Source organism: Sciurus vulgaris (genome assembly GCF_902686455.1).
Source record: "Sciurus vulgaris genome assembly, chromosome: 3".
Classification (NCBI taxonomy): domain Eukaryota; kingdom Metazoa; phylum Chordata; class Mammalia; order Rodentia; family Sciuridae; genus Sciurus; species Sciurus vulgaris.
Window position 1 is genome coordinate 107759166 of NC_136463.1, and position 26650 is coordinate 107785815.

Here is a 26650-nt window from a genome sequence, read left to right on the forward strand (position 1 = left end):
CAGTATAGAAAGATCACAAATGTAAGTTTAGAGAAGTATGTGGTACATTAATAAGAGTAACACTATGCTATAGTATGTTAGAAATTTAATTTTCTATAATTAATTTGTATATATATATGTTACTTTCTAAACAAGAAATCAAGTTATAGTTTTTATGCTATTGATAGTTTAGGTAATATAGCAAGACAGAGACAGTAGGTTATTTGCAAGAAGCATCAATGTGCATCTTAGTTATTAGTCATAAAATCATTGTAGGTCTTAACTCTTAGCACATAAAAGAAGACATAAGAACCAGACAGTAAGACCTCTAAATCTCAGGACATTGATTTGTCATTGTTTGTGTGGTACTCCCACACCCAACTTTGGTGGATGAAAAGGGTGTTTCTTAAAGGACTAATAAAGTCAAAGGTTAGCTGCATTGAAATCATCTGAAGAAATTGTTAAAATTCATTTTGCTGGTCTTCACCTGGTCAAGAATCTCAAATCTAATAGTCATGGATGGAGCCCAAGAATTTGCGTGCTTTTAGTTACTAGTTGAAGCTGACGCTGCTAGTTCAGGGACTGTACCCAAACCTGATGTATCTTAAAAAAAAAAAAAAACCCAAAACAGACTGGAGATTTTCTTTTATTGAATTTACAAAATATCAATCTAAATCACTTGACTATATGCTTTAGAGTGCAATATACCAGTGGGGTTCTTCAGACACATTTTCAATTTTGAATTACTCTGAGCAGTTCTGCTTGTAAGTATTGAATATTCTGACTTATTCTTACAGGTCTTCCTAAGAATAAGAAAACTAAGCATGTTTTATTTGGTCTTGAAATGAGTCTGTTGTTTTCCAATCATTATAGGATTTTAGTGACTATATTTATCCATGTCTCAAAACATTTTGCTATTTCATTTCTTAGAAATTATCTAAATATTACTCATCAATTATTTTCAAATATGCTAAAAAATGAAATAATTATAATGGAATTCTCTAATGTAGGGATCAGTAAACTATGACCCATAAGCAAGTCTGATCTCTTTCCACAGTTTTATTGTAACACAGTCTTACCTACTGATTTATGTATTGTCTGCAGATACTTTCACCTTACTACTGCAGATTTGACAGAAACCTTATGGCTCTGAAAGCTTTTGCCAAAGGATGTATGTATGTTGGTGTTGTATTTTTTTCATCTTTTATGATCCTGGGTGCCATAATTTATTTGATAAGGACAGATGCTGAAGGCAGTCAGGTATGGATGCAATTGTGATTAGAAAGGGAGAAAATATTTAATTGATTATTTGAATTGTTTATAAATCTGAAAATGAATATGATTTGCAAATTATGGAACAAAGTATTTTATTTTTTTACCAAACTGATGATACTAAAAAGTTTAATAATTTGTTCAAACATTATTTTGATGATGTAGGTACAGTAAAACAAAAGCAGAAGTAACAATAAGCTCTAACCAATTTGATATCTCTCTGAAATATGAAATCAGTATTTACAAAATGAATATATTCCCAGCATGCATGAAGTTAAAAGCAGTTATATGCACCCAGAGAGCATGTTCTCTCAAGGTGTATTTGATTTCAAAACCAGGGAAATGGAGCCAGGTATGGTGACCTCTGCTTGTTATTCCAGTGACTCAGTAGGCTGAGGCAGGAGGATTCCAAGTTGAAGTCCAGCCAGAGCAATTTAGTGAGATCCTTCTCAAAATAAATAAAAAGGACTAGGGATGTAGCTGAGTGGTAAAGCGTTAAATCCCCCAGTACTGCTACTGATAGCAGGCATAAGTTATGTGAAGGATATATAATTAGTTGAATAGTAGTATAGGATGATGGTAGTTTTGTTTTTATTTTGTTTGGTTGTTTTAGTTTTCTGCCTCTATATAATATGTACAATTTAGTGTCTCCACATGTGACTTCATAAAACTTCTGTTCATCCCTGTAAGTCTAAAACTGCTGAACAAAATGAAAATATTTAGAAAATGTAACTGTCTCTTACTGGAAGATTAAAGTAATTTAGAAAGTTGCTAGACTGTTTTTTAAAAAGAAACTATAACCTAAAACCAAGATATATTTAATTTTTAAAAAATTAAATATAAAATTCCAGTTAAGGAATTTGAATGGAGAATCTCCATCCTCTTCTTTTTTTGCTTTAGGTGGAAACACCCTTTTTTCTTTGCCTTAGGTGAGTCCAGTAGGTTTCAATTGATGGAAATTGAACTATAGAGAAGAAAGATGTTTTCCCTCTGGAAATTTGTAACATATCCTTGTATAACTGCAGGATGCACTAGAATGTTACTTGTAACATTTTATTTTTAATAATGAAAAACTTGAATAATAAAAATGTGCAGTGGAACTGTGTACTGATATTAAAGATTTCCATCATAGAATATCAGGTTAAGAAAAAAAAGCACGACAATTTTTTTCTGACAAGAATCATATTTGTGAAAAATCTGCTAAGAAAATACATTTTGTATATAACTAGATCCATATATCTGCATACTCTGCCTGGTTATCTATAATTTTTGGAAGAAGACACAGCAAACTGTTAACTGATTGCTTTTACGAGTGGAACTGGTGTACTTGGGAAGGTACACTTTAACTTCATTTTTCTGTACTTTCAGTTTTCATATCCTTAATGCTTAGTTAAGTGGGTTTATGAAACAAAAGTTATAAAATTTTTAACTTGAGGATTCTGGACATACTGAATTATAACATTTGATTGTATTGAGTTAATTTCTGTGACTTTTCTGCTTACTCATAAATGAGTTGAGTGATTTTCTGAATCATAAGCACTCCTGGGTCACAGTATTGCAATGCACTCTTTTTAGCCCTATTATTGGGACATCACTTGGTTAGTTCGTGATGAATATAAAATAATATGTCCAATTTTAGTCATCACTTGTATTGTGCAATAGAAGTAGTCATTTCAGAAAAATTCAAGAACACTCTAATTTGACAGGTACCCTAATTAAAACACCTGGATGAAAAAGTTTGTCTTTAGAGAGCCTCACATTTGGTTATTTTTTAAGTGTTACTTTGTGTGTTTCCTCTTCTTTTTTAAGGTATTTAGAGGGTTCATCATTTCATAGCAGTCACCAAACACAAATACTTGATTAATTACCATCTTTGTTCTTGGAGACTCTGCATATTATTTTACACCTAGAGTAAACTTGATTTTTCTCTCCCCTTTCTAGAGATGTTTATCTTAGTAGTAGCAAATAACAGCTATTTGGCATTATGGCCACCCATAAATTGTAGTTGTATGCTAATTTTTATAATTTGTTTAAATCTAACTGAGCTAGCAAAAAAATTGTACCATAGCCTTTACTAAGTTTCTATCTACCCAATCTCTGGTTGGGTTAAGGTTGTAGTGGTGGCACTATGTTAGATTTTGGGGATGAAGATAAATTATAAAGTTATTTGCTAAAGTGAGATACCATTGAAATGTCTTTCATTTTGGCCAGGATGACCTTTCCTATGGCAGCCGTAGGACCACCTACTCTTCCTCTGCCCCACTAAGGGCAGAGGTACCTACAGACTGGTCCCTGGGCCCATTTACGAAGATGCATACAGCTATATTCCCTGTATTATGGGTGGTTTCTTGTAGATGGCTTTGCCAGGGAACCCCAGCTGCACTAACCTCCCCTACCCCATATATGCAGAAAGTGCATAATACAGAAGAACATGCTTTATTCATACCAGGGACATCTTTCTCACCTTTAAATAAACCCCTCATTTACTTTCTTTCTGTTCCAAACAGACATTTCATGTATACCCCCAATCAATTCATTATCTTTACTGTCTATTCAAGCTGTTTTGTTTACCCTCCTACCCCTGATTATATTTTGTAATAATGTTGCAACATAAAAACCAAAGAGACATTAGGGTCACTTCTCCTTTCTGCTTTACTACATCCCTCTTCTGAAGGCATTGAACCTGTAACTGATTCTCTGCAAAGGAGCAAGGGGAATGGGGAAGGAAGTTATCAGGAGAAAACATTTAAGTTAAGTATCTCAAAAATACGTCGCCATACTTTTTGTGGAAGGTTAGTTACTCTTGAGTTTGTAATTCATAGTTTTATTAGTCTGTTCCTGGGATTCACGTGGTTTGTAAAACCAAAAAATGTGTGCATTTCTTGCCTCCATTTTGCTTAAAGTCTTTGGTGTAAATATTCAGGAAATTTGATATTTCTTAAGGTATCCTCCAGTGTTGTCAACCTTTCCTTCCTCTGTACTCAGAAAATATGGTTGGTTGTATGCTTTAGTAATGGTAGTTCAGTAAACTGAAGGCAGTTTGAATATGATTCCACATAGGTAAGGATACAACTTCTCTGCCCCTCCATATTCAAGGACTGTCTTACTGGAAATTTGGTGTACTCTTACTTTTCTATTTACTTTTTTGATATAAATTATATCAGAAATTTGACAGTAATATGGATCAAAATTCCAAAAATATAAAGAGTATATACAAAAAATCCTCCTTGTTCATTTCTGCCAGTCACTCATTTCTTCTACCATAGGGGACCAATGTTAAATTCTTAATTCTTTCAGAAATTTTTCATAAATATTTAAGCGAAATATATAGTCATTTCTATACATGTGACATCCACATGTATTTATATGTAATACATTTATTTCCCCCTTTTTCATACAAGTGCGTATTTGTAGTTTTGAAAGTTTTGGCTCCCTGCTGTATCTTGAGGGAGCATTCTATATCAGTACATAAAGAGTGTTCTTATTTTTTACAGCTGCATAGTATTATAGTGATATAATTAACCAGTGCTATATGGTAATACCCCTTATCTGAGGCATTAATTTCCAGGATATACAAAGAACTCAAAAAACTTAACACCAGAAAAATAAATAACACAATAAATGGGCAAAGGAACTGAACACTTCACAGAAGAAGAAATACAAATAGTTAAAAAATATGTGAAAAAACGTTAAACATCTCTAGCAATTAGAGAACTGCAAATCAAAACTACACTGAGATTTCATCTCCCTCTAGTCAGAATGGCAGTTAATTAAAAATACAAGTAAAAATGTTGGCCAAGATGTGGGGAGAAAGGTACTCTCACACATTGCTGGTGGGACCGTAAACTGGTGCAAACACTATAGAAAGCAGTATGGAGTTTCCTTTGAAAACTTGGAATGAAACCATGATTTGACCCAGTTATACCACTTCTCTATACATACCCAAAGGACTTAAAATCAGCATTTAAAATCAATATTTATAGCAGCTCAACTCACAATAACTAAGCTATGGAAACAACCTAGGTGTCATTCATTGAATGAATGCATAAAGTATATATACACAATGGAATATTACTCAGCCATAAAGAAGAATGAAATAATGGTATTTGCTGGTAAATGGATGGGACTGGGTGCTATCATGCCAAGTGAAATAAACCAATCTCAGAAAACCAAGGCTGATTGTTCTCTCTGATTCGTGGATGCTGACCCTAAACAAGGAAGGTTAGGGAAGGGAATAATAGAAATCCGTCAGATTAAACAAAGGCAAATGAAGGGAAGGGGAGGAGAGAATAGGAAAGACAATTGGGCATAACTTTCCTAGCTTTGTATTTGAATACACAATCAGAGCAACTCCACACAAGAGTGGAATTCCAATTAAAATAAATTATACTCTGTATAAAATGTATGTATAATTTGCCAAAATACATTCTTCTGTCATGTAGAACTAAAAAGAACAAATAAAAAAAGATAACCCCTTGTCTACAATTTGCTTTATGTGGTTTTAGTTATCCGTGATCAAAAGTCAAAAAATCCTAAATGGAAATTTCCAGAAATAAAAATTCGTAAGTTATAAATTGTGTATTGGTTCAAATACTGTGTGATCCTGCAACATAGTTATAATTGTTCTGTTTGCTAGTTACTAATATCTTACTGGGCCTAATTTATAAAGTAAACATGTATAGGAAGAAGCACATATAGGTTCTGCAGTTTCAGGCATTTGCTGAGGTACCTACTGAACTTGCATTGCTGAACATTTAGATTGTTTCCTGTCATCATTATAAGTAATGATATACAGAATGATCTTGTGCATATTTTATACATGAGAGTATATGTAGGGCAGTTATCTAGAAGGAGAATTCTGGATGAAAGGATACATAGATGGCATCATTTTAATAAATGCACTACTAAATTGCTCGCCATAGAGATTTACCAGTTTAATTCCTCCAGCAGCAATACTTGAAGAATTTGTTTCTTCTTAACCTCAGTGTCAGAATTTTACCAGACTTGTATTTTTGCCAGTTGATAATTATGAAAAATGATACCCAATTCTCTGATTATTGATAATATTGAATCGACTGTCTTTTCATGCTCAATATCACTTAAGTTGCTTTTCTATGGTTATATTAGCTCATTTTTATATTGAAATTTTAGATTGCTGGGCTTTTTCTTACTGGTTTCTAGGAATTCTCTTGTAGAAAAATTTCCCTTCGTGCTATAAGTTGCAAATATGTATTATTTAAAACATTTGTCATCCGATGTTTTTGCCACACAGATTTGTCTCTTGTGTGTACATATATATAGTTGAATATGTGGATTTTAATGTGTATCATACATTTTGTATCATGAATAGAAAGATCTTTTTCTGTCAAAGGCATGACTTTTCCAATTCCTTTTATACCTTGGTTTAGGAAAAAAAAAAAACTCATGATAATGTGTTGAAGCACATTAATGTGTTTTAGAATTTAGCATGGGGCATGGATCCAGTTTTTTATTTTTCTAGGTTGTTACCACTCCATTGAAGGAATACCTTTTTGTGTGTGTGTGTGTGTGTGTGTGTGTGTGTGTGTGTGTGTATGTGGTGCTAGGGATTGAACCTAGGGCTTCCTATATATATGCTGGTCTACCACTGAGCTATGTTCTCAGAACCTAGTAACATTTTTAAAAATAATCTCTTCCGCCCTTTTTCTAAATTTTGTATTCTGCTCCATTCTTTTGTCTGTTCATACACCAGTACAACTGTTTTAAACAATTGAGGTCTTCAGTATGCTTCACTATCTGGTAGAATTTGTTTCCCTTTGAGTGTTATTGTTAACCATCTTAAAAACTTTAAAATTAGCTTTTTTTCCCCTTCCAAGAAAAAATTTTAAAAGTTTGCAGCCTGAATTTTGGTGTTACCTCATAACATCCTATTTATTAAAAAACAGCTGTCATAGTCTATAATTATCTGTTATCTTTCTCACCACTAGAATTATTCTATGAAGACAGGTGATGTTTTGTGTTTTATTTATCACTCTATCCCTATCATAACATAGTAATAAACACATAATCACCGTCATATATTTTGTGTAGTAGATGAACAAGTAAATTAATTTATGAAGGAATTTTGAAAACTTGACATTAGAATAAATCTGTACTGCTACTAAAGGGAGTTGGCCTTGGACTGTGGACTTAGATTCTCAACAAGAACAGATCGTTGCCCTTTTAATACCCTTAATGGGTTATGAACAGTATGTTAAAAAATCTTTCAATGAATTTATTAGTATGTCTTATCACTTTTTGTATGCTTCATATTCTACTTCTCAAAACTCCTTTCGTTGAGTTCACTGTAATACCACGTTTTTGACTTGATTTCTGTGGTGGTGGGCAGGGGGTGAGGGTGGTGGTGGAATACTGTTCCAAATTGACTGCAAATAAACTCTAGTATCCCAACTCATTGGTAAATTGGGAGTCAACTTTTGTTTGTATATTGAGCGAGGCTGACAAATCATAAGGTTTATAATTTTTATAGGAGAACTGTAAGGAAGAGGGTACTCCAAAATTGATATATATGACATAAGTACCTCGTGTAGAATTAATCACTTAGTAATAAATAATAAAACATAGCAAGCTATGATTCATGAAGCTAAATGAAAAATGTCAGGACATCTTAAGAGTGAAATGTTTTTAACCATTCTTCCTATAGTTAAATTTTACAAATGGAAGTGTTATATTCTTAGGTTGAATTTGTTCTTCCATATATTAAATTTATTAAAGAATATAATGATGTGACTTTTAATTGTTTTAATAATTTATACCTCTACATGGTTTAGTTTTTATTAAACTCAAATCTCTTTATTATAATATTGGTTACTTGTTTTATTTAAATTGTTTTAGTGTTAATAATTTTAAGTTTTCTCCTCTCTCTTCCCATTAAGGATTCTGGACTCTACTTATAATATCCCTAATTGCTGGATTCTCCTGTTGCAGCTTTTCTTGGACCGTTACTTATTTTGATTCTTTTGAACCAGGAATGTTTCCTCCTACTCCTCTTTCACCTGCCAGGTTCAAGTAAGTATTCCTGGGTTTGTTTGTTTGTTTTTTAATCCATTCCAGTTCTGTCAAAAATACTCATATATATAGAGAGAGACTCTAGTCTTTGTAAATTATAAGTCACACAAGATTTTTTAGCTATGGGCTTGTTAGATAAGTAAAGAAATTTTAAATGCCTATCTAGATAATGCAGTTTTAAAAAATGAAATTCACAAAATTATCTAAGAACCGAGAGACTTTGTGGATATTTGTACTTTTTTTGGATAGAATTTTATTTGAAACAATTTATGAAGGCAAAATAAATGTCAACAATTTGAATGTTTTACTAGATTCATATATAAATGGTCAAACTTAAAAAATTTAACAGCTGGAGTTTGCCTTAATTAATTATTAAACTTTGTGTAATAATTAATAAGCAAGCATGTGTGGTACCCAATTTATAGTTCTAGACCAAATTGTGTGCTTTTTTTTTTTTTATAGTGGAATAGTATTTAATTTATTTGATCTGTATTTTCTGTGTTTCAGAAAATTTTGGAAAATTCAGTAGGCAATAATTAATGCAGTTTATTTGTGTCAGGAAAGCTCTAGTTTTAAATATTAGTTTCCAAATAAAAGCATCAAACATTTCTAGTTTCTTTAATAGATGAGAGTGGGAAAAGGGGAGTTGGTGAAGATTAGAAAATAAATTCTGTTAATTTATGTATGTTATTATAGTTGCTATTATTGTTATTACTACCAGTTCAAACCCACCTGTTGAATAGGTTGTAGAAATAAGAACATGCATTTGAGGTACTCTGTAAATGTGAAGCTATATAAATTATAGTTATTAATAATCATTGGTATAATTGATTTTCATTATAGTAAAGTCCATATTTTTTGACATACAAAAATGTTTTTAAAAATTTTGACTGCTTGAAATTTTATGTGAATAGTAGTCTAGGGTGTGTTTGTATGTATTTTAAATGTCTTAAATCTCTAAATAAAAATTGTATAATTGCAGTTAAATTTTTGTGCATGAGGTGGATAAATGATTAATAATCTAAACTAAGAGTTATACCTAATAGTACAGTACTATTCCATAATTTACATAGGTACCATTGAAATTTATATTCTTTGCTGCCGATTGAATACATTTTACTTTAATAAGGGTTATTTTAATAAGGGTTGTGAGTCTTGAATAATAACTTACTTCATAAATTACCAAAACTCTTAGTGTCACTTTTTAAAAATATATATGCATTTTTTTTTTTTTTTTTAGTTGTGACACAGTGCTTTTATTTTTTATGTGGTGCTGAGGATCAAACCCTCTTGTGTGCTCGGCAAGTGCTCTACCCCTGAGCCACAACCTCAGGCCCTCTTAGTGTCATTTTAAGTTCAACTGTTCAGTAGATCTTGCTACCTGGATTTCAGAAAGCGTCTTTCACTCACAGTGATTAAAAAACTCTAGTGTTTAAGAAATTCACATCCGCCAAGGCTTGAAATCTTTATTCACTGTGTTTAATCCATCACCAACCAGTTCTTCTTACATTTTCAAATGTCATCGGAACAGTTCTTTGCCTTCCCAATGTTTTTGCCCTATTTATGGCTTTGGCCTTGGTCTTCCATTCGCCAAGCTTTTACTCATTTGCCTTGTATACTGCTGTTTTTCAAAAATCAGATCTGTTACAAGTCTTATCATTTTAAGTCTTCATTGACGTTTTGTTGCCTTTAGTATAAGTTCAACTCCTTTTCTAAATGACCCTGCCCTACAATTCCAACTTCATTTATTTCCCCAGTGTATCCTATACTGTAGTTATATATCTGATTACCTTTGTATCCCCCAAATAAATTATGTAATTTTGAGATGATGTGACTTTATTCTTGGTCTTGTCTTTCCCTGGAATATCATTTTTGCCTCTGAGCTTCTTTTTCATCACCACCGTAATTTATATGCCTGATAAATGTCAATGGTTTGGGGGATTAGAGAAAAGTATTTTGGTGTTTTCTTAAAGATCTATCATTAACTAATGGTATTGAACTTTTAATAAAATATTATCTTTACATTTTTTACTAACTTAATAACCAGTAATAAAAGGTCTCTGTTTCCAATGTGTTTATTAATCATTTAGTTTTAATATAAGATAGTGTCAGATCACAGTCTTAGATTATGTACTTGTTAGTATAGCCCTATAAAGTTTTGAAATATATTTGCACAAAAAACAATATTTTAATGTTTTATTAATTTTCATATATAAAAAAGATACAAATATAATATACAAAATATACTGTTTGTAGTTTATACAAATACAGTTTGTATATAAATGGAAGTGTATGTGCACCATAAATATAAATTGTTAATGAAAACACTGCCCTCTTGTGTTTGTAAACGATAACGTAATTACTTCAGAAATGTGTATTCTCTTTGTCACCAGTAGAGTGAGTCCGTGTTCAAGGAAATAACCTCACTTGTAAAAGCTGAAACCTTCAGACTTTATTTTCTTAAAAATCAGATTTATGTATTTCATTAATATGCAATGTCATCTTTTTGTAAAAATATAACAGGCTGTATATTCTCTTATTACCTAAAATAATGGTGTTAACATAAACATTTTTCCTGATTATATAACAGTAATTCTGGTTCTTCATTGAAAATTCAGAAGAAAAAAATTAACGTAAATAACCAATGATCATGGAAAATGGTTTATCAGCATTTTATGTTCTATCTTTCCATTTTTATGCTTGTTTTAAAAATTGAAATCTGACCACAGTGTACATATCATTCAATAAGACACTTAAAAATGTATGTCTTATTGCTTTGTTAAAATATTGATCTTTTGCTCTCTGTTGTAGACTAAAGTGTGTGGACTTTAAAAGAAAAAATGAAGAAAAACTAATTCTGGGGGAAAAAATCAAGTAGACCATATTTATTATGGCTATTAAGTATGTTTTCCTGAAACATATAAACTCCTCAGGGGAAGCAAAAATAACACATTAATATTTAGTAAACATTAGTGAAGAACTTAAATTATCAATTTGGATTGATAATTCATTAGAGACTGAGATTAGAAGTCCTTTTTATATTCATTTAATTTTTTCATGTTTTGTATTTATTTGGTATAGTTTAGAAATTTTCACTTTACATACAAATGAAACCTTAAGGAAATATAAGCTAGTTATAGAAAGAAATATTTTCAGACAAGTACTTAATGGACTTTGACAGACATTTTTCAGAAGGATGGCTCCATGCATTTATATACTTTACTGAGTTAAAAAGATACTTCAATGTCACATATATGAACTTTCCTATTAGTAAACCATCATTTTCTTTGTGTATTGGGTGTAATATACCTCTAAATTATTATAGGGCTTTGTTTTAGTTGCTGCTGAATATCTGTTTCTAATTTTAAAAGAGAAAGTAAGTTTAGATTCTTTGTAGTATCTAAATGGGCAATCCTTATTTCTCATTAGGTTGTAATTCATTATCTTTTTTTTTTTTTTTTTTTTCTGCACTATCTAGTCAATATCTCCAGTTCAATTCTTCAATTTTCCTTCTTCATTCATTGGGGTCGTCATTGATTTCCAACCAGGCATAGTCATCATTTCACATTGTGATTGTTTCTGCCTTACTTAGAGTTACTAGAGTTAATGTATCTATGTATTAACCTAGTCATGCAAAAATACTACATATGAAGAGACCCCAGAGCTATAAGTAATCTTGGGGTTCATTCTTTGATTGGCTAGTGGTAGGACCATAATGTTTATTTAAGTTGTCCTATTGAGGAAGAAGTTAGATACAAAATATGCCCTGAAGCCACATTTTCCCTAATGAGCACATTTTTTAAAGTAAAATTTTAGAATTACTGGAGAGGTCTTAGGAGTTTCTAGGGGGAAACCCAAGTTCTTCCTAAGCCAGCCGGAGAGGTTTATTTCCTCCATTTTTTAACATATGAAGATACTGAGTCCCAGAAGTTTTAGGAGCTTGCATAAAATCAAGTCTTAAAAGTCAGGTCTTCAGTACAGTTACTTACATACGAGCTAGCTGTCACCTTACTTGATCTTTATTGTTTTGTTTGCAGTACTAGCTAACCCATCTTCTCTGCATTGTTAAATGAATCAATAGAAATTTCATTTTATTGAAAAATGAGGTATGCTGAATTTTTTCTGCAGCATTTTTTTTCCCTGATATGTGGTTAAATTCAGTTAAAAAAAAAAAAAAAAAAAACCTCTCCATCTTTGTCATCTTCATTTTTTAATTCCAGCAATTACCACTATATACTTTCCACTTTAGACTGCATAGGTTTCACATTACCTGTGCACAAGGCTCCATCTAGTGGTGAAATTATGTAGCTACAGGTTTGTACTTACAAGTGCTAAAAATAAACACCCCATTATTGAAAGTCCTATCCATGGTAAAATTGTTATTTTATAGTCTAGCAGTAAATTTAGTGGAAAAATTATAATGTTGGGGTGAGTATATTATAAAGAACAATATTTTTGTAATGTCAAAATATTTAGTAATAGTAATATAAAAAATTATGAAATAGGTTAACAAATTTTTCTACTTTAGTACTTTTTGTGTAGAGTCAGAGATCAAGGATCAACATTCTTAAAGAAGTTAATGGGGTTGCACTGCAGTCAGCAGTGATAATGATGAAAGCCTTAATGCAGACATGAAAAAAAAAATGCCCATATTTAAATCACCTATCAAATTTATTAGCCTATAATACTATAACTTTCAGGCTAAGACATTAATTTTGTAGGGTTATAAAACTAAAATAACCTGGATATTCTACAATAAGCTATTCTTGGTAAGTAAAGTTGGTTTATTCATTTTAAATCCAGAGTTACTTTGTATAATCTAAATATCCAAAATAAAGTGGCAAGGACCCCTAGCATTTAGTAATTTTCTTAGTAAATTAGCTGAAATCATTGTGAAGCCACTTATCAGAACCAGGGAGTTTTTTTTATGTCAATAAGATAAAACTGTTACTTTAAACTGTAGATACCCATACAAACTTCAAAGTACCACCCACCCCCCCCCAAAAAAAAAAAAAAAAAAACCTCATATTTAAAGTTATAAGGATGGGCTAACTCTATTATGAAAATCAAGTGCTGGTAGAAATTTCAATTTCAAGTGTATGCTGATCAAAGGTTATACAAAAGTCAAGATTTCTGGTGAATTGAATATTTTTAAGATTTGTATTCTTTTTAGTTATACATGACAGTAGAATGTATTTTGATATATCATACATGGAGTATAACTTCCCATTCTTGTGGTTATACATGTTGTGGAACTAGTTAATGCTGGTCATCATATATGAACATAGGAAAGCTGTGACCATCTGATTCATTCAATAGTCTTTTCCCATTTCCACCCACCACCCCACTTATTGTAAGTCTCAGAACATTCAGCCTTTGTTTTTTTCAGTTTGGTTTATTTCACTTAGCATGATAGTCTCCAGTTCCATGCATTTACTGGCAAATACATAATTTCATTCTTCTTTATGACTAATATTCCATTGTGTGTGTATACCACATTTTCTTTATCCATTGAAGGCCACCTAGGTTGGTTCCATAGCTTAGCTATTGTGAATTGAGCTGCTGTGAACATTTACATGGCTGCGTCACTATAGTATGCTGATTTTAAGTCCTTTGGCTATATACTGAGGAGTGGGTTAACAGGATCAAATGATGATTCCTTGCTGCTTTTGAGAGTGGTTGCACAAATTTGCAGTCTCACCCGCAATTTGTGAGTCGTACCTTTTTCCCCACATCCTTACCAACATTTACTGTTACTTGTATTCTTGATAATTGCCATTCTGCCTGAAGTGAGATGAAATCTCAGTGTAGTTTTAATTTGCATTTCTTTAAATTCTAGTGATGTGAATTGCATTTTTTAATCTAAGACTTAGCTAATTGAATCACTTATTGAGAAGCTAATTTTTCTCATTCATTTAAGAAATGCTGTAAGAAATACCATGTCTTGGAGTCATAGCATTGTAGACTTTGGAATATGTCTCAGTTCATAAATCCTTGTCTTGAACCTTACATCTGAAGATGAGTCTTTCTGAAGCATGGAATGTATTGTTTTAGAAATAATTATCTCTACCTCGCATGCAATTCTGCATTGTTTAATGATGTTGAATATCTATGTTTATAGTATGAATATTTGTTAAAAGAAGATGTAATTTTAAATGTCCATATACGGCTTTTAAGAGACCTGAACCTTGAAACTCATCCTTCAAATTAGCCATTTTGAATTAGCAGAAATTAAGCAGAAATATTACATTTTTATTATAACAACTCACTTTTAAGTCACAGCCTTTGTACTTCCCATGCCTCTTGAATAATCATACATATTCATTTTTTTGGAATGAGGAAGACATAGTTGAATGTTTATTTTATTAAAAAGTCAGCATAAATCCACTGTTTTATATTTTTTAGAGACATTTGAAATTATTATTTAGATGTGTTATTAGTTATATTTATGACTCATTTTTATATGGAGTTTATAGTCACAATGCAGGGAAACTGTAGTTATGCAGTGTTATGATTTCTAGGAATGTGCTAAGGTAAAAATGGCATTGTTTTTTCACAAAATCCTGCTTAAAATATAATCTATATAGGATCAGTTTGGCAATTTGTAATATTCCATTGTTGATAGGCAAACCAGGGGACATATAGTACTTTGATGATACTGTTGGTCTTTTTTGTTTGCATCACTCTGAGCTCTATACATCTATATTTTTTGTTTTCCCAACCAAAACTGATATTTGATAAATACCTACACAACTTCAGAAAACACATACTTTTAATTTTTATGTAATTTATAATTTGCATCAGGCTTGTTTTTTTTAAATGTATACATATTTCCTTACAATGCTGGAATCTACAAAATAAAGTAGAAATGAGAAAGAAAAGAGAACAAGTTGATTTGTTTGAATTGCTTTTTGATAAATTATTTTACAGACTAACACATGTCATTTACTCTTACATAAGTTGCTTCCTATGTAAAGCATTCCATATTTGATTAGATGCTGAGATATTTGAATTTCCATGGCATTTATGTGTGATTGTGTTTTCATTTTAACTGTTGTTGTAGGGGGGCAGCAAACAGCAGAATATTCCATGTGAATTTCCTGGAAAAATTACACTTAGAATTGGCATTACTATATTAATAATCTTTTTTGTTTTTAAATAAAACTTCAGTTTTTTAAAAAAATGTGTCATTAGGGTCTTTATCTAACTTTTTGTTCTTCACATTGAAGGTTAAGAATATAGAGAACAAATAAATTAGTAAAAGCATAATAGAAAGTGTTGTGGATTCTTATCTTGGACAGTAATACAAGCCTGAGAGGTCAAGAAAAGTTGGTATTTTAGTATTTAAATTAGAAGTTTCTTTTCCAAGCACACTAAATTTAACATTGAACACAGTGGATTGACTCTTCTGCTCTTTCAAACACATTTTGGAGAGCTGCCTCCTTATTGAATAAGATTCTTTATTGCCATGAACTAATGAAACAGATGTCAGATGGCTAATTGCAGTAGGAGAGAAAAGCTACTGACAAAAGAAATAGATCATGAACTTGGCTGTGATATCTGAGTATCATGAAGTTTCATTATCTAGGTAGTGTTCGGAGCCACCAATTTTAATGCTGTTACTTTTAATGAATATATTGATGGTACTGTGCTGCAGCTTCTGGAAATGAAGGGTTAAAATACATTCATGCCTTATAAAATGTTTTATTTCTGTTCTGAGTGGAGACATACATAGATGTAACAAAATCTTTCAAGAAATTGTATTTACTATCCTTTGTTTTTCTTGCTTTTATAACTTAATATAGCTAATGAGTTTGGTTTGTACCTGTTTGCTGTTGTGCTTGTTATGTTGTTTATGGTGTCTTGTTCATCGAAAAGACGCAGGTGTCCATAAGCTCAGAACAGTGCTGATGAAAAATACTTGAGAGCACTTAGTGATTTATTTATTTATTTATTTTTTGTACTTGGAACCCTTTGTGTGTTCAACAATGTTTGTAGAGTATGAGAGGCATCCTGTTATATGAGAAATTTAAAATCTGAAGAGGTAACTTCCAAATCCATTCTACCTCATAAACTAGTAGAAAGAATTTTGAGCAAGTGAGTCTGGATAAAGCAACAGATGTCAGATAATAAAGCTGGCATGGTGATGGTGTCAGACCTCTGTTTTTTGTTTTGTTTTGTTTTGTTTTTTTAATCTGATCATAGCCTAACATGGGTTGTCTTTTATCCTTTTTAGGGTAATTGTTGTTATCCTGAGATTTTTACCTATTCTATTTTTTATTCTTTGATACTTAAATATACTTTCTTTTTTAAGTGATAATAGATGCTGCTAATAGATGGTAGTGATTTTTAAACTTGTTCTTGGCAAAATAAAATTTTGGTGACACTGTTTTAGTCACCTCCTTTAAGGAAAAAAAATTTAACTGACTCATAAATGTTAAGACCTGGGAATCCAATTTTTCTTATAACTTTTGTACTGTTTGCCCTGAATTCCATGTGAATAAGGACTTTATATATAATTTAGGTCATGGTGTCCAGTGTAAAATAGCTGTCTTCAGTTTTTCTACTATAACATACCCACCAGTGAATAAAGTTACATGTCTGACATTCCTTCTGAATGGATTGCTACATAGGTAAAATAGACCATAATGTGCAGTTTCATACAATCAGATATGCCTTCATTCATTTCTCTCTCAGGAGTTTTCAGGGAATTTTAGGACAATAAGATATTTGAAATCTGTACATACATAATTTTATTTGAAGAACTTTGCTTATGTGCAGGATCCTGTTGTGCCTCTGAGCCATTATAATAGTTAATTTGTACTGGCAAAGCATAGGATTGGGCCTCAAAATTTCATGTTGGTAGAATTTTAGATAAAGACTTCAGTGTACATATGAAAGAATAGTTATTGCAGAATTGAAATCTTTTAGTGAGTATAGAGTTCATGCAGACCTTCTGGTATAGAAGAGGAAGTATGATTAAAGAGGTTAGCAGTATCATCTGATGTTTTTTTCCTTTAACTAGTGGGCATTATAACTAGGAAGCAAAATACAATATTAACAAAAATAAAGTCTTTTTTAAAAATGAGGAAATCTTTCAACTTGAAAGTTTTAGTCCTATAATAACATAACTATAATTGCATAGTTGTGCAAATTGATGAATCAATTTGTTCTATAAAATGGTGTGTTCTTCATTAAGCCATATTTATATGTAATGTAAATTATTACATGTAGAGCCAATTGGTGCATTACAGAATATATATATATACAGTTTAATAATATATATATATAATATCTTCAAAGTAAATGTTTTTATCCAAATTATCTTTTCCTCAATTTTATAACACCTGGAAGTAAAGAGCTAGAAGTGTAGTGCAGTGGTAGAGCCTAGCATGCATGAGGCTGTGGGTTTGATTCCCTAGCACCACGATTTAAAAAACCAAAAAGAAACTCTTAAAGTCAGTATATACCCATATTTCTGATAACTTTCTACTTTAATAGCATTTTCCATTTCTTAGTAACAACTTAGAATTCCATTAACATTTCTTGAACAATGACTAATTTGAAATTTCTTATTTTTTTATAATTATAAAATATATGGTCATTGTAAGTCAGCACAGAATAATATAACTGAAAATGAAAGGTTGCAAAGTTTCGTTTTAAATAACCCTGGAATAACTATCGTTAAGTGTCTAGGGTTATACCTGCATATATTAAAAAGCTCCTGCACATGAAAATATTTCTATTTTTACAAAAGTATGATCATAATACATGACTTTTTAAACTTTGGGGCTAACATTTTTGGAAATTTTTAAAATTTTTATTTGTGTTTATTTTATGCTGAGTTTATTCCCATGTCATAATCCCACCCCCCCCCACCCCCTTTGGGAATATCTTTTTATTTTGTGCAGCTGGTTTAGAAACAGTTTCTTTTCAGGAAGTATCATCTCAGTGTAGCAAGGGGAGTTTATGTATGAGTTAATCTGACCATGACCTCTGTCACTTTGGCACTTACACTTTCAGTGGACTTCACTTCCAGTTTCACCAAGATACCATCTACTTCCTATACCCTTTCATTATTATTCAGATAATGATTCTATCCGGATCTGTCATTCACCTGTTTCTCTTAGAGGATAAAATATCTTCTATCTATCACACATAATTTTATACTTCTATGCTCCAGATCCCACTACTGTCTTTTCTCCTATTGCCTCATTCATATGTCTTCAACATTTCCTTTTGTATCCAGTCTTCTTGTTAGAATGAATATTTTTAAACATTCAGGTTTCTCCTATATTAAAGAAAAAAAAAATCATTCATGCCTTGCCCTCTTTTTCTTCAGAGTATCTTAGAATACTGAAGAAGAAAATCTGTCTCCCCACAGACTGCAGTTATTACTACAGGTATATGCAGTCACCCTACACTTAATCATTTTTCTCCTTGTGTCCACTGCAAACCTCTTAATTATGAAATTGAAGTTTTATGTCCCAGTCTGTTGTTTGAAATGATTTAACGTTTTTTCCTTTTTGAAATGCTTTTCTTTCTAAAATGCTGTATTACACTCCTCCCTGCTTTTCTTTCTAGTAGATTATCTTGAGCCTCTCCTGAAAGAACTCTTGATTTTCATCTGTTTCCTTTTGCTCTCTGAGAAATTTTACTGCCGTGTCCTTCAGATGTTTCCAGTTGAATATATCTAAAGTTGACTCCATTGTTTCCCACTTCCCACCAACCTGTTTCTTGTCATTGGTTCCTTATCATGGTGGATGAATGATACTTCATTCAACCAGTAACTCAGTTCTTCTGCCTCAGCAACTTCAGCCTATCAAGAACCAACAATAATGGCTGACATTTATTGTCTTATTGAGTGCATACTTAATAAGTTCCAGGCACTGTAGTATGTACTTGTTAACATTGTCTTGTTTTGTTGTTTCAAAAGTATTGATGAAAGGAATTATCTGCATTTTAAAGATGAAGAATTAAATTTTCAGGTAGGTTAAAATAGCTCTGTAAAGGGCTGGGGTTGTGGCTCAATGGTAGAGTGCTAGCCTAGCATGTGTGAGGTACTGGGTTTGATTCTTAGCACCACATATAAATAAATAAAATAAAGGTTCATTGACAACTAAAATTTTTTTTTAAGAAATAGTCTTGTAAGTACTAGAACCATTAATAAACCTGGAAGGGAAAGAGTGTTAGCTTTTCGAAGTCCTTCTTTGTATCCACATCCACCTTCCCATGTTCTTCATTGTCTCTTGGTTCTGTGTTGTTTTGTTAGATCTCTGAACCCCTCATGTTCGGTTTTAGTATGACTCTTTAAAACTTATCCTCTTCTACAAACTCAGTGACTCCTTTGTGTTCCAGTAATGCTGTGTGCCAGATTTTTAACACTTAGTACACTGTATCTTGAAGGCCAACACTGATTCTTACTCATTTCCCTATTTCCATTACGGTTGATATATTCATTCTGTAAGTCATGGCGAATGAAAAAAGGAGTTGAGAAAGTTAGAACTTTACAGTAAAGAGTAAGGGGTTAATGTAATAAATGTCTTTTATGAGAGACATAACAAAAGAGAATGGAAAAACATTTGAAAGTCTAACCCTTGTTTTCTGAAGTCCATTGATAAAGTTCATTGGAACACAGCTACATCCTTTCTTCAATAATTTTTAATCAGTATTTTTTAGGCAGTATATAAAAGGACTCACATAATTTTTTGTTTGTAAAAGAAAGAAAAGGAAAGGTTTTATAAATATAGCTGTCTCTCAGTATCTGCAGTGGTTTTGTTCCAAGACTGCACACCAAGGCATAACAAAATTTATGGATGGTCAAGTCCATTGTATAAAATAGCATACTGTTTGCATAAAATCTATGTACATCCTCCAATAAACTTTAAACCATCTCTTGATTAGTTTTAATATCTAATAATAATGTAGATACTATATAAGCAGCTGTTATACTGTATTGTTTAAAGAATAAAAACAAGAAAAATGTTTGTTCAGTTACAGACGCACTTTAAAAAAAAAAAAAAAATTGGTCCAAGTTTGGTTGAATCTGTGGATGTGGAACCTGTGGATATGGAAGGCTACTGTAATTGAAATATGGGTGTTGCTTAGTGTTCTCTTTAAAAATCCAAGTTTGGGGTAGGTACTTTTGGTTTTTTTTGTTTGTTTGTTTATTTGTTTTGATTCATTGTTATTTTTTTCCCTTCCCCCCACCCCTCCCACCCTTCTTTTCCCTCTATACAGTGCTTCCTTCCTCCATACTTGCCCCCCTCCCTAACCCTAACTCTAACCCTAACACTAACCATTCCCTCCCCCCATTATGTGTCATCATCCACTTATTAGCAATATCATTCTTCCTTTGGCTTTTTGAGATTGGCTTATCTCACTTAGTATGATATTCTCCAATTTCATCCATTTGCCTGCAAATGCCATAATTTTATCATTCTTTATGGCTGAGTAATATTCCATTGTGTATATATACCACAGTTTCTTTATCCACTCATCAATTGAAGGGCATCTAGGTTGGTTCCACAGTCTGGCTATTGTGAATTGAGCAGCTATGAATATTGATGTGGCTGTGTCTCTGTAGTATGCTGATTTTAAGTCCTTTGGGTATAGGCCAAGGAGTGGGATAGCTGGGTCAAATGGTGGGTGCATTCCAAGTTTTCTAAGGAATCTCCACACTGCTTTCCAGAGTGGCTGCACTAATTTGCAGCCCCACCAGCAATGTATGAGTGTACCTTTCTCCCCACATCCTCGCCAACACCTGTTGTTGCTCGTATTCTTGATAATCGCCATTCTAATTGGGGTAAGATGGAATCTTAGGGTGGTTTTGATTTGCATTTCTCTTATTACTAGAGGTGTTGAACATTTTTCCATATGTTTGTTGATTGCTTGTAGATCTTCTGTGAAGTGTCTATTCATTTCCTTAGCCCATTTGTCGACTGGATTATTTGAATTCTTGGAGTAGAGTTTTTTGAGTTCTTAAAAACTAACTGGAGTTACTTCAACCAAAGCTCACACAACTTAAACTTCTTTACGATTAGAAATTTTTTTTTTTAGGAATAGAATGAGAAATAAAAAGCAGCTCAAATGTCTAAAGGAGAAATAAATTAGTACCAACTAGCTCATTTTGTTATAGCAAGTTGATAATTAATATGAGCTTCTAATATAGCTTCTTATTCTGGGAAGGACAGAAAACTTTATACTTAAAGAAAGAATTAGATGGCAGTGGAATTAATGTTTTAAATTACAAGAAATCTGTCAAAAAACCATCTCAGATAAGTGATAATACTTGTGAGGGAAAGGAAATGTAGTAATAAATGCAATATAGGAATGAAGTTCCAAGAAAAAAAAAGTCCGGTATTTTATCACTGTAGAGATTTAGTTCAGATCAACCAAAGCTAATGTAAAAATAATAAATAACCCAAAATATGAAAAGAAACCTGCTTGAATCTGTTCTCATAAAATTTTTTTTTAAAGACAGTTTATTTGAAACTTTTGGTAGTTGCTTGTTCAATACATTAATTTGTGATTCAGAAGTAAAAGTATAAATTGAATTGCCAGTTATTGAATTTATTTGAATCTTAAATTTTAAATGTGTTCCATTCCTGAAAATGAAAATAATTAAGATTTAATTCTTTTATGATATATTCACTTTACAAGTTACTATTAAATATTAATAGAAATATATTACTAGAAATTAACTTCCATAGCACAAAATCTGGATATAAATAATTGAAATCTAAGTTTTTCCTTAGCTAAGTTTTTCCTAACTCTGCAGCTAGCATTTCTTGATCATTTGTTTTGTGCCAGGCACTAGATCCTCAAAATCACTTTGTAAAGGTAAAAGTTTCCACTTTATAGAGGAAGAAGTTGAAGATCAAAAAGATTAATTTTTCTATCTTCCTACCTCTTATAAGTGGTAAAACTGCAACTCAAACCCATGTCCACCAACTCTAGAGCTCGATCTGTTCACCACTGTCTGGGACTACATATTTACTTCATTGTGTGTGTCTTTATCATGGAAAGGAATCCTTTAGAACTAAAACAAGATAGTACCTTTTCTACAACTTATCTTCTAAGATATGGAACTAGTTCTATTATAGTATGCCTTTCTTTGTAACTGTATTTCCAGTGTTACATTATTCTTATTGAACAATGTTTCCCATTTATTTTCATTTTTATTTCAGAAATGTATTGCAATGGAAAAGAACGTTAAGCCTAATAAATTGCACATTAGGATCCTAATTTACTTAGAAACATTTTATTTTTTTCATTGAATTCTTTCTCTGTATTTCTACCTATTATTTTATATGGTCAAATGAACTATCAAGTCTTAAAATTTTTGAACTAGTATATTAACTTATTAATTTTCATTATGTCAGTGGGTATCCTTGATTGACTCTTTGGGACTAAAATATTTATGTAGTTAGATTCCCCATGTCATTGTTCCATTTAAAATCAGATAATGCTGATCAGTAACCTGTATTAATAGGCAGAAAAAACAGCTTACACAAGTATATAATCTCTAGTGAAGTAAACACAAGTTTTGTACTTATTTTGTCTCTGCTACTTGGAATAGTCATAGAAATTTAGAAGAATATTGTTTACTCTGCTCACTTACATTTTATATCTAATTAATATAAAAGCATTTTGAGCAAAAGGATGTTTTAGAAAAATGAATATGTACAATGTGTATAGGTATATGGAAAGAATGTCAACAACTTGGAAAGAATTTCATTGTGAATTGGTTCTTCTCTCACATTCATATATATAAATTACAATAATTGTACCAATATTTCCAAAAATAGTCATGACATTTTTGAAAGTTCCTTAAGCATATTTCAGAGTCCTTGTAAATTTTGAAATAAAATACAAGGTCTTCAAAGTTAAATATTTCCATTATATTGTTCTGAGACCGTGGGATTTATTTTCTTTTGTTTGTTTTTGTACCTCATTCAGTAATGTAATCCAAATTAGAAATCCATATGGCATGACAAGAAAATCAAATCAGCTTGTCAAGGCTAGTTATTATCTACCTACTTTTGTGGACTAGGTAGTTCTAGTAATACTTAATGCTGTAGTTTTATTTATTCTGGAATGGAATTTTTTATTTTTTACCTGCAAATTTTCCATGTTAGACATTATTAACATAGAACCTAAGAAATTATGGTCATTTTGCTTTATTGATCTAAGTTACCTAATAAGAGAAAGTTAGCTTCCTAATTGGGCTTATCATACTTCTGGGATAAGTCCCTTCCCTTTCTTTTCATGAAATTATAGGAAAGCCAATGAGCAAAAATTATATATAATCAGTGTAAACTCTTCTACCCCTACATATTACCCTTTGCTTAGCAGTGTGTGCCTTTTTCAGATGATGAAAATCAGGTCAAGACTTGTAACAATATGAACTATTGTGAAATCCATAGTAGACTCTTTGATGAAACTATGATTAAAACAATACTCATTAGATGATCTGGTCTAAAAAGGCTTTTATTTTTAATTTATGCAAGACCAATATAACCTTCTCTTATACAATTACACAGAAGTTTCAAAAAGAATTTATGATAATTACCTCTTGAGCTTTATATTGAGAGCTTATCAAGCCAAGAACTTACAAATACATATGGGATTAGTTAAACATATATGAGATTAGTTTTTCTCTCTTTCATTGTAATCAGTAGAACTTGTGAAAATAAAAAAAATAAAATAAAACCAGAGACTGGGGTCACCTACTCTGTATTCCATGTACATATGACAGCTTTGTTGAAAATAAGCTGAATCTTGATTTTTTTTAATCTGCCCTGCTAAATGAAAAACCTTGATTTTTAGAAATAAGGAGGAAGGAACCTGTAGAGATATAATTGTTAATTTTGTTTCCTCTGACTTGAAAATGCTGTATTGGTAAAATATAATATCAACCTCACTTTCACTCCTCACTGCCCACATACATATACTCACACACCTAAATCCGTTTCTGGCTTCTGTAATCTGTTCCAATGTTGTCTTCATTTCTGTATCAGTTTATTTCTTTGAACAATTTTTTTTTTTTTGCTGGGTTTGTATGCCTATAATCTCAGCAATTCAGGAGACCGAGACAGGATGATTCCAAGTTTGAGGCCAGTCTCAGCAACTTAGTAAGGTTTTAAGCAGCTTAGTGAGATGACTCAAATAAGACGAACCAGAGTTGTGACTCAGTGGTAAAGCATCTCTGAGTTCAATTCCTGGTACCATACCAGAAAACAAAGAATAAATAAATAAACAAGAAAAAATAAAAAAAACTTTGTTTATCATAACTTGAATTTTTCTTCACTTACTGTATACATTTTCTGTGTCATATAAAGAGTATCAAAGTCTCTCTTTCCCAAAAAATCCTATTGAGTTACTACTGAGATCTTATTGAATTTATAGAAATTTTCTTTTTTTCTTTTTTTGAAAAATAGACACCTTTATGGTTTGAACATTCCCACATTTCCAGGTTTTTCTAGGTACCTTCATTCAGGTTGCCTTTAATGTATTTCAGAAAACTTATTTATAAGTTGAAATATAGTTCATATAGTATAAAATTATTTAAAAATGTATAATTTGGTATTTTTTAATTCTTCCCCACAGTGTGTAGCCATCCCCATTATCTAATTTTAAAACATTTATCTCATTCCAAAATGAAAACCCCATACCCATTATTATTCCTCCATTCACCCCTCCTTTTAGCCCTTGCAAACTTGTAGTTTACTTTTTCTATGAATTTGCTTATTTTGGATATTTCATATAAATGGAATAATCATACACGTTTTTTAAACACGGTCTTTGGTGTCTATTCCTTTCACTTGTTTTGTAACAAGGTTCATATTTTTTTGTCATGTATCAGTGTTTCTATTCTATGACTGAACTATATTCCACATGGATATGCCACATTTTGTTTATCCTTTCATTGGTTTATAAATATTTGGATTGTTTCCACTTTTTGACTGTTGGTAATAATGCTGCTGTGAACATTTATTTAAGTATGTTTTTGTCTGAATGTGTTTCATTTCTCAGGTATATACCTAGCGGAATTGCTGGAACATAATGGTAACTTTAATTAGTTAATAAATGGTAACTTTAATTAGTTAATAAAATCTCTGAACTATTTCCTGCATCTATATTTTTATCAGCAATATTTGCGTTCCAGTTTCTCTTCATGCTCACCAATACTTATTTTTTTTTAATTATAATCAACCTAGTAGATATGAAAGTGGTTTTAATTTTCGTTACCATTTGACTAATTCAGCTTATATGTGCTTCTGGTTCATTGTGTATCTTCTTTTCAGAAATGTCTATTCAAATCCTTCATGCCCTTTTTAAATGGATATTTTGTCATTTTATTGTTGAGTTATGAGTTATTTTACATCCTAAATAGTAGACCCTTACCTGTTAAATTTGCAATTATTTTTGTGGGTTGTATTTTCACTTCTTCATAATGTCCTTTGAAACACAAAAGTTTTTAATTTGTTATAGTTCAGTTTATCCTTTTGTTTTGTTGCCTTCAGTTGTCATACCTAAGAATGTATTTTTTTAAGGTCAAAAAGTTTTATACCTGTGTCCTAAGAGTTTTATAGTTTTAGTTTTCTATTTAGGTCTTTGGTTCATTTTGAGTTAACATTTGTATACTGTTTTAGGTAGAAGACCAGATTCATTCTTTTGCATCCATTTGGCCTAGCACCATTTGTTGAAGAGTGTTCTTTCCCCTTCAAGTGGTCTTGATGTTCTGTGGAACCTTAATTGACTATAGGGTTTGTTTCTGGGCTTCCAGTTCTAGTCTGTTGGTCTCTGTGTTTATCCCTATCCCAATACAATATGTTTGATTACTGTAGTTTTATTGTAAGGTTTGAAATTGGAAAGTATAAGTCCTCCAACTTCATGAAGATTGTTTTGCCCATTTGGGCCAATATTTAGTCATCATTTATTGAAGATGTTAAATTCATTAATTGAGGGTGGCATTTTCATCATCCTTGAGTCAATTTAAAACATATCTTGTACCAGAGGTAGATGAAAGGTTTTGACAAAGGAGAACTATGATGCCTTCAGTCTTTATTACAGAACCTCAGAGAATCATTTTTTTTATTACCATTCTTTGCTTGCTTAGTAAGGGTCTCTGAGCATTTGAGCATGCACATATCAATAAAATTCAGTTATACCAACATCATAGGTATCAGATTTTAATAAACTGAACTTTAGAAGTTTTTCTATTTTTGAATCATCATTGAAGTCACAAACTAGTTATATAGAACAATAACATTGGAAACTAATCCTTCATTTTGTGAGCATTCATTTAAAAGTTTCCTGGGTCATTACTTTTTTTTTTTTTTTTTTA

General features: G+C 31.6%; 1 protein-coding gene across 1 annotated transcript in view; it reads left to right on the forward strand.

The window, feature by feature from the left end:
- ARL6IP6 (ARF like GTPase 6 interacting protein 6) overlaps positions 1-26650 on the forward strand; it is a 33758-nt gene that overhangs the window by 5253 nt on the left and 1855 nt on the right. Inside the window, exon 3 of the mRNA XM_079133292.1 lies at positions 8166-8298. Coding sequence (XP_078989418.1) covers positions 8166-8298 — 133 coding nt within the window. The remainder of the gene's footprint in view (positions 1-8165; positions 8299-26650) is intronic.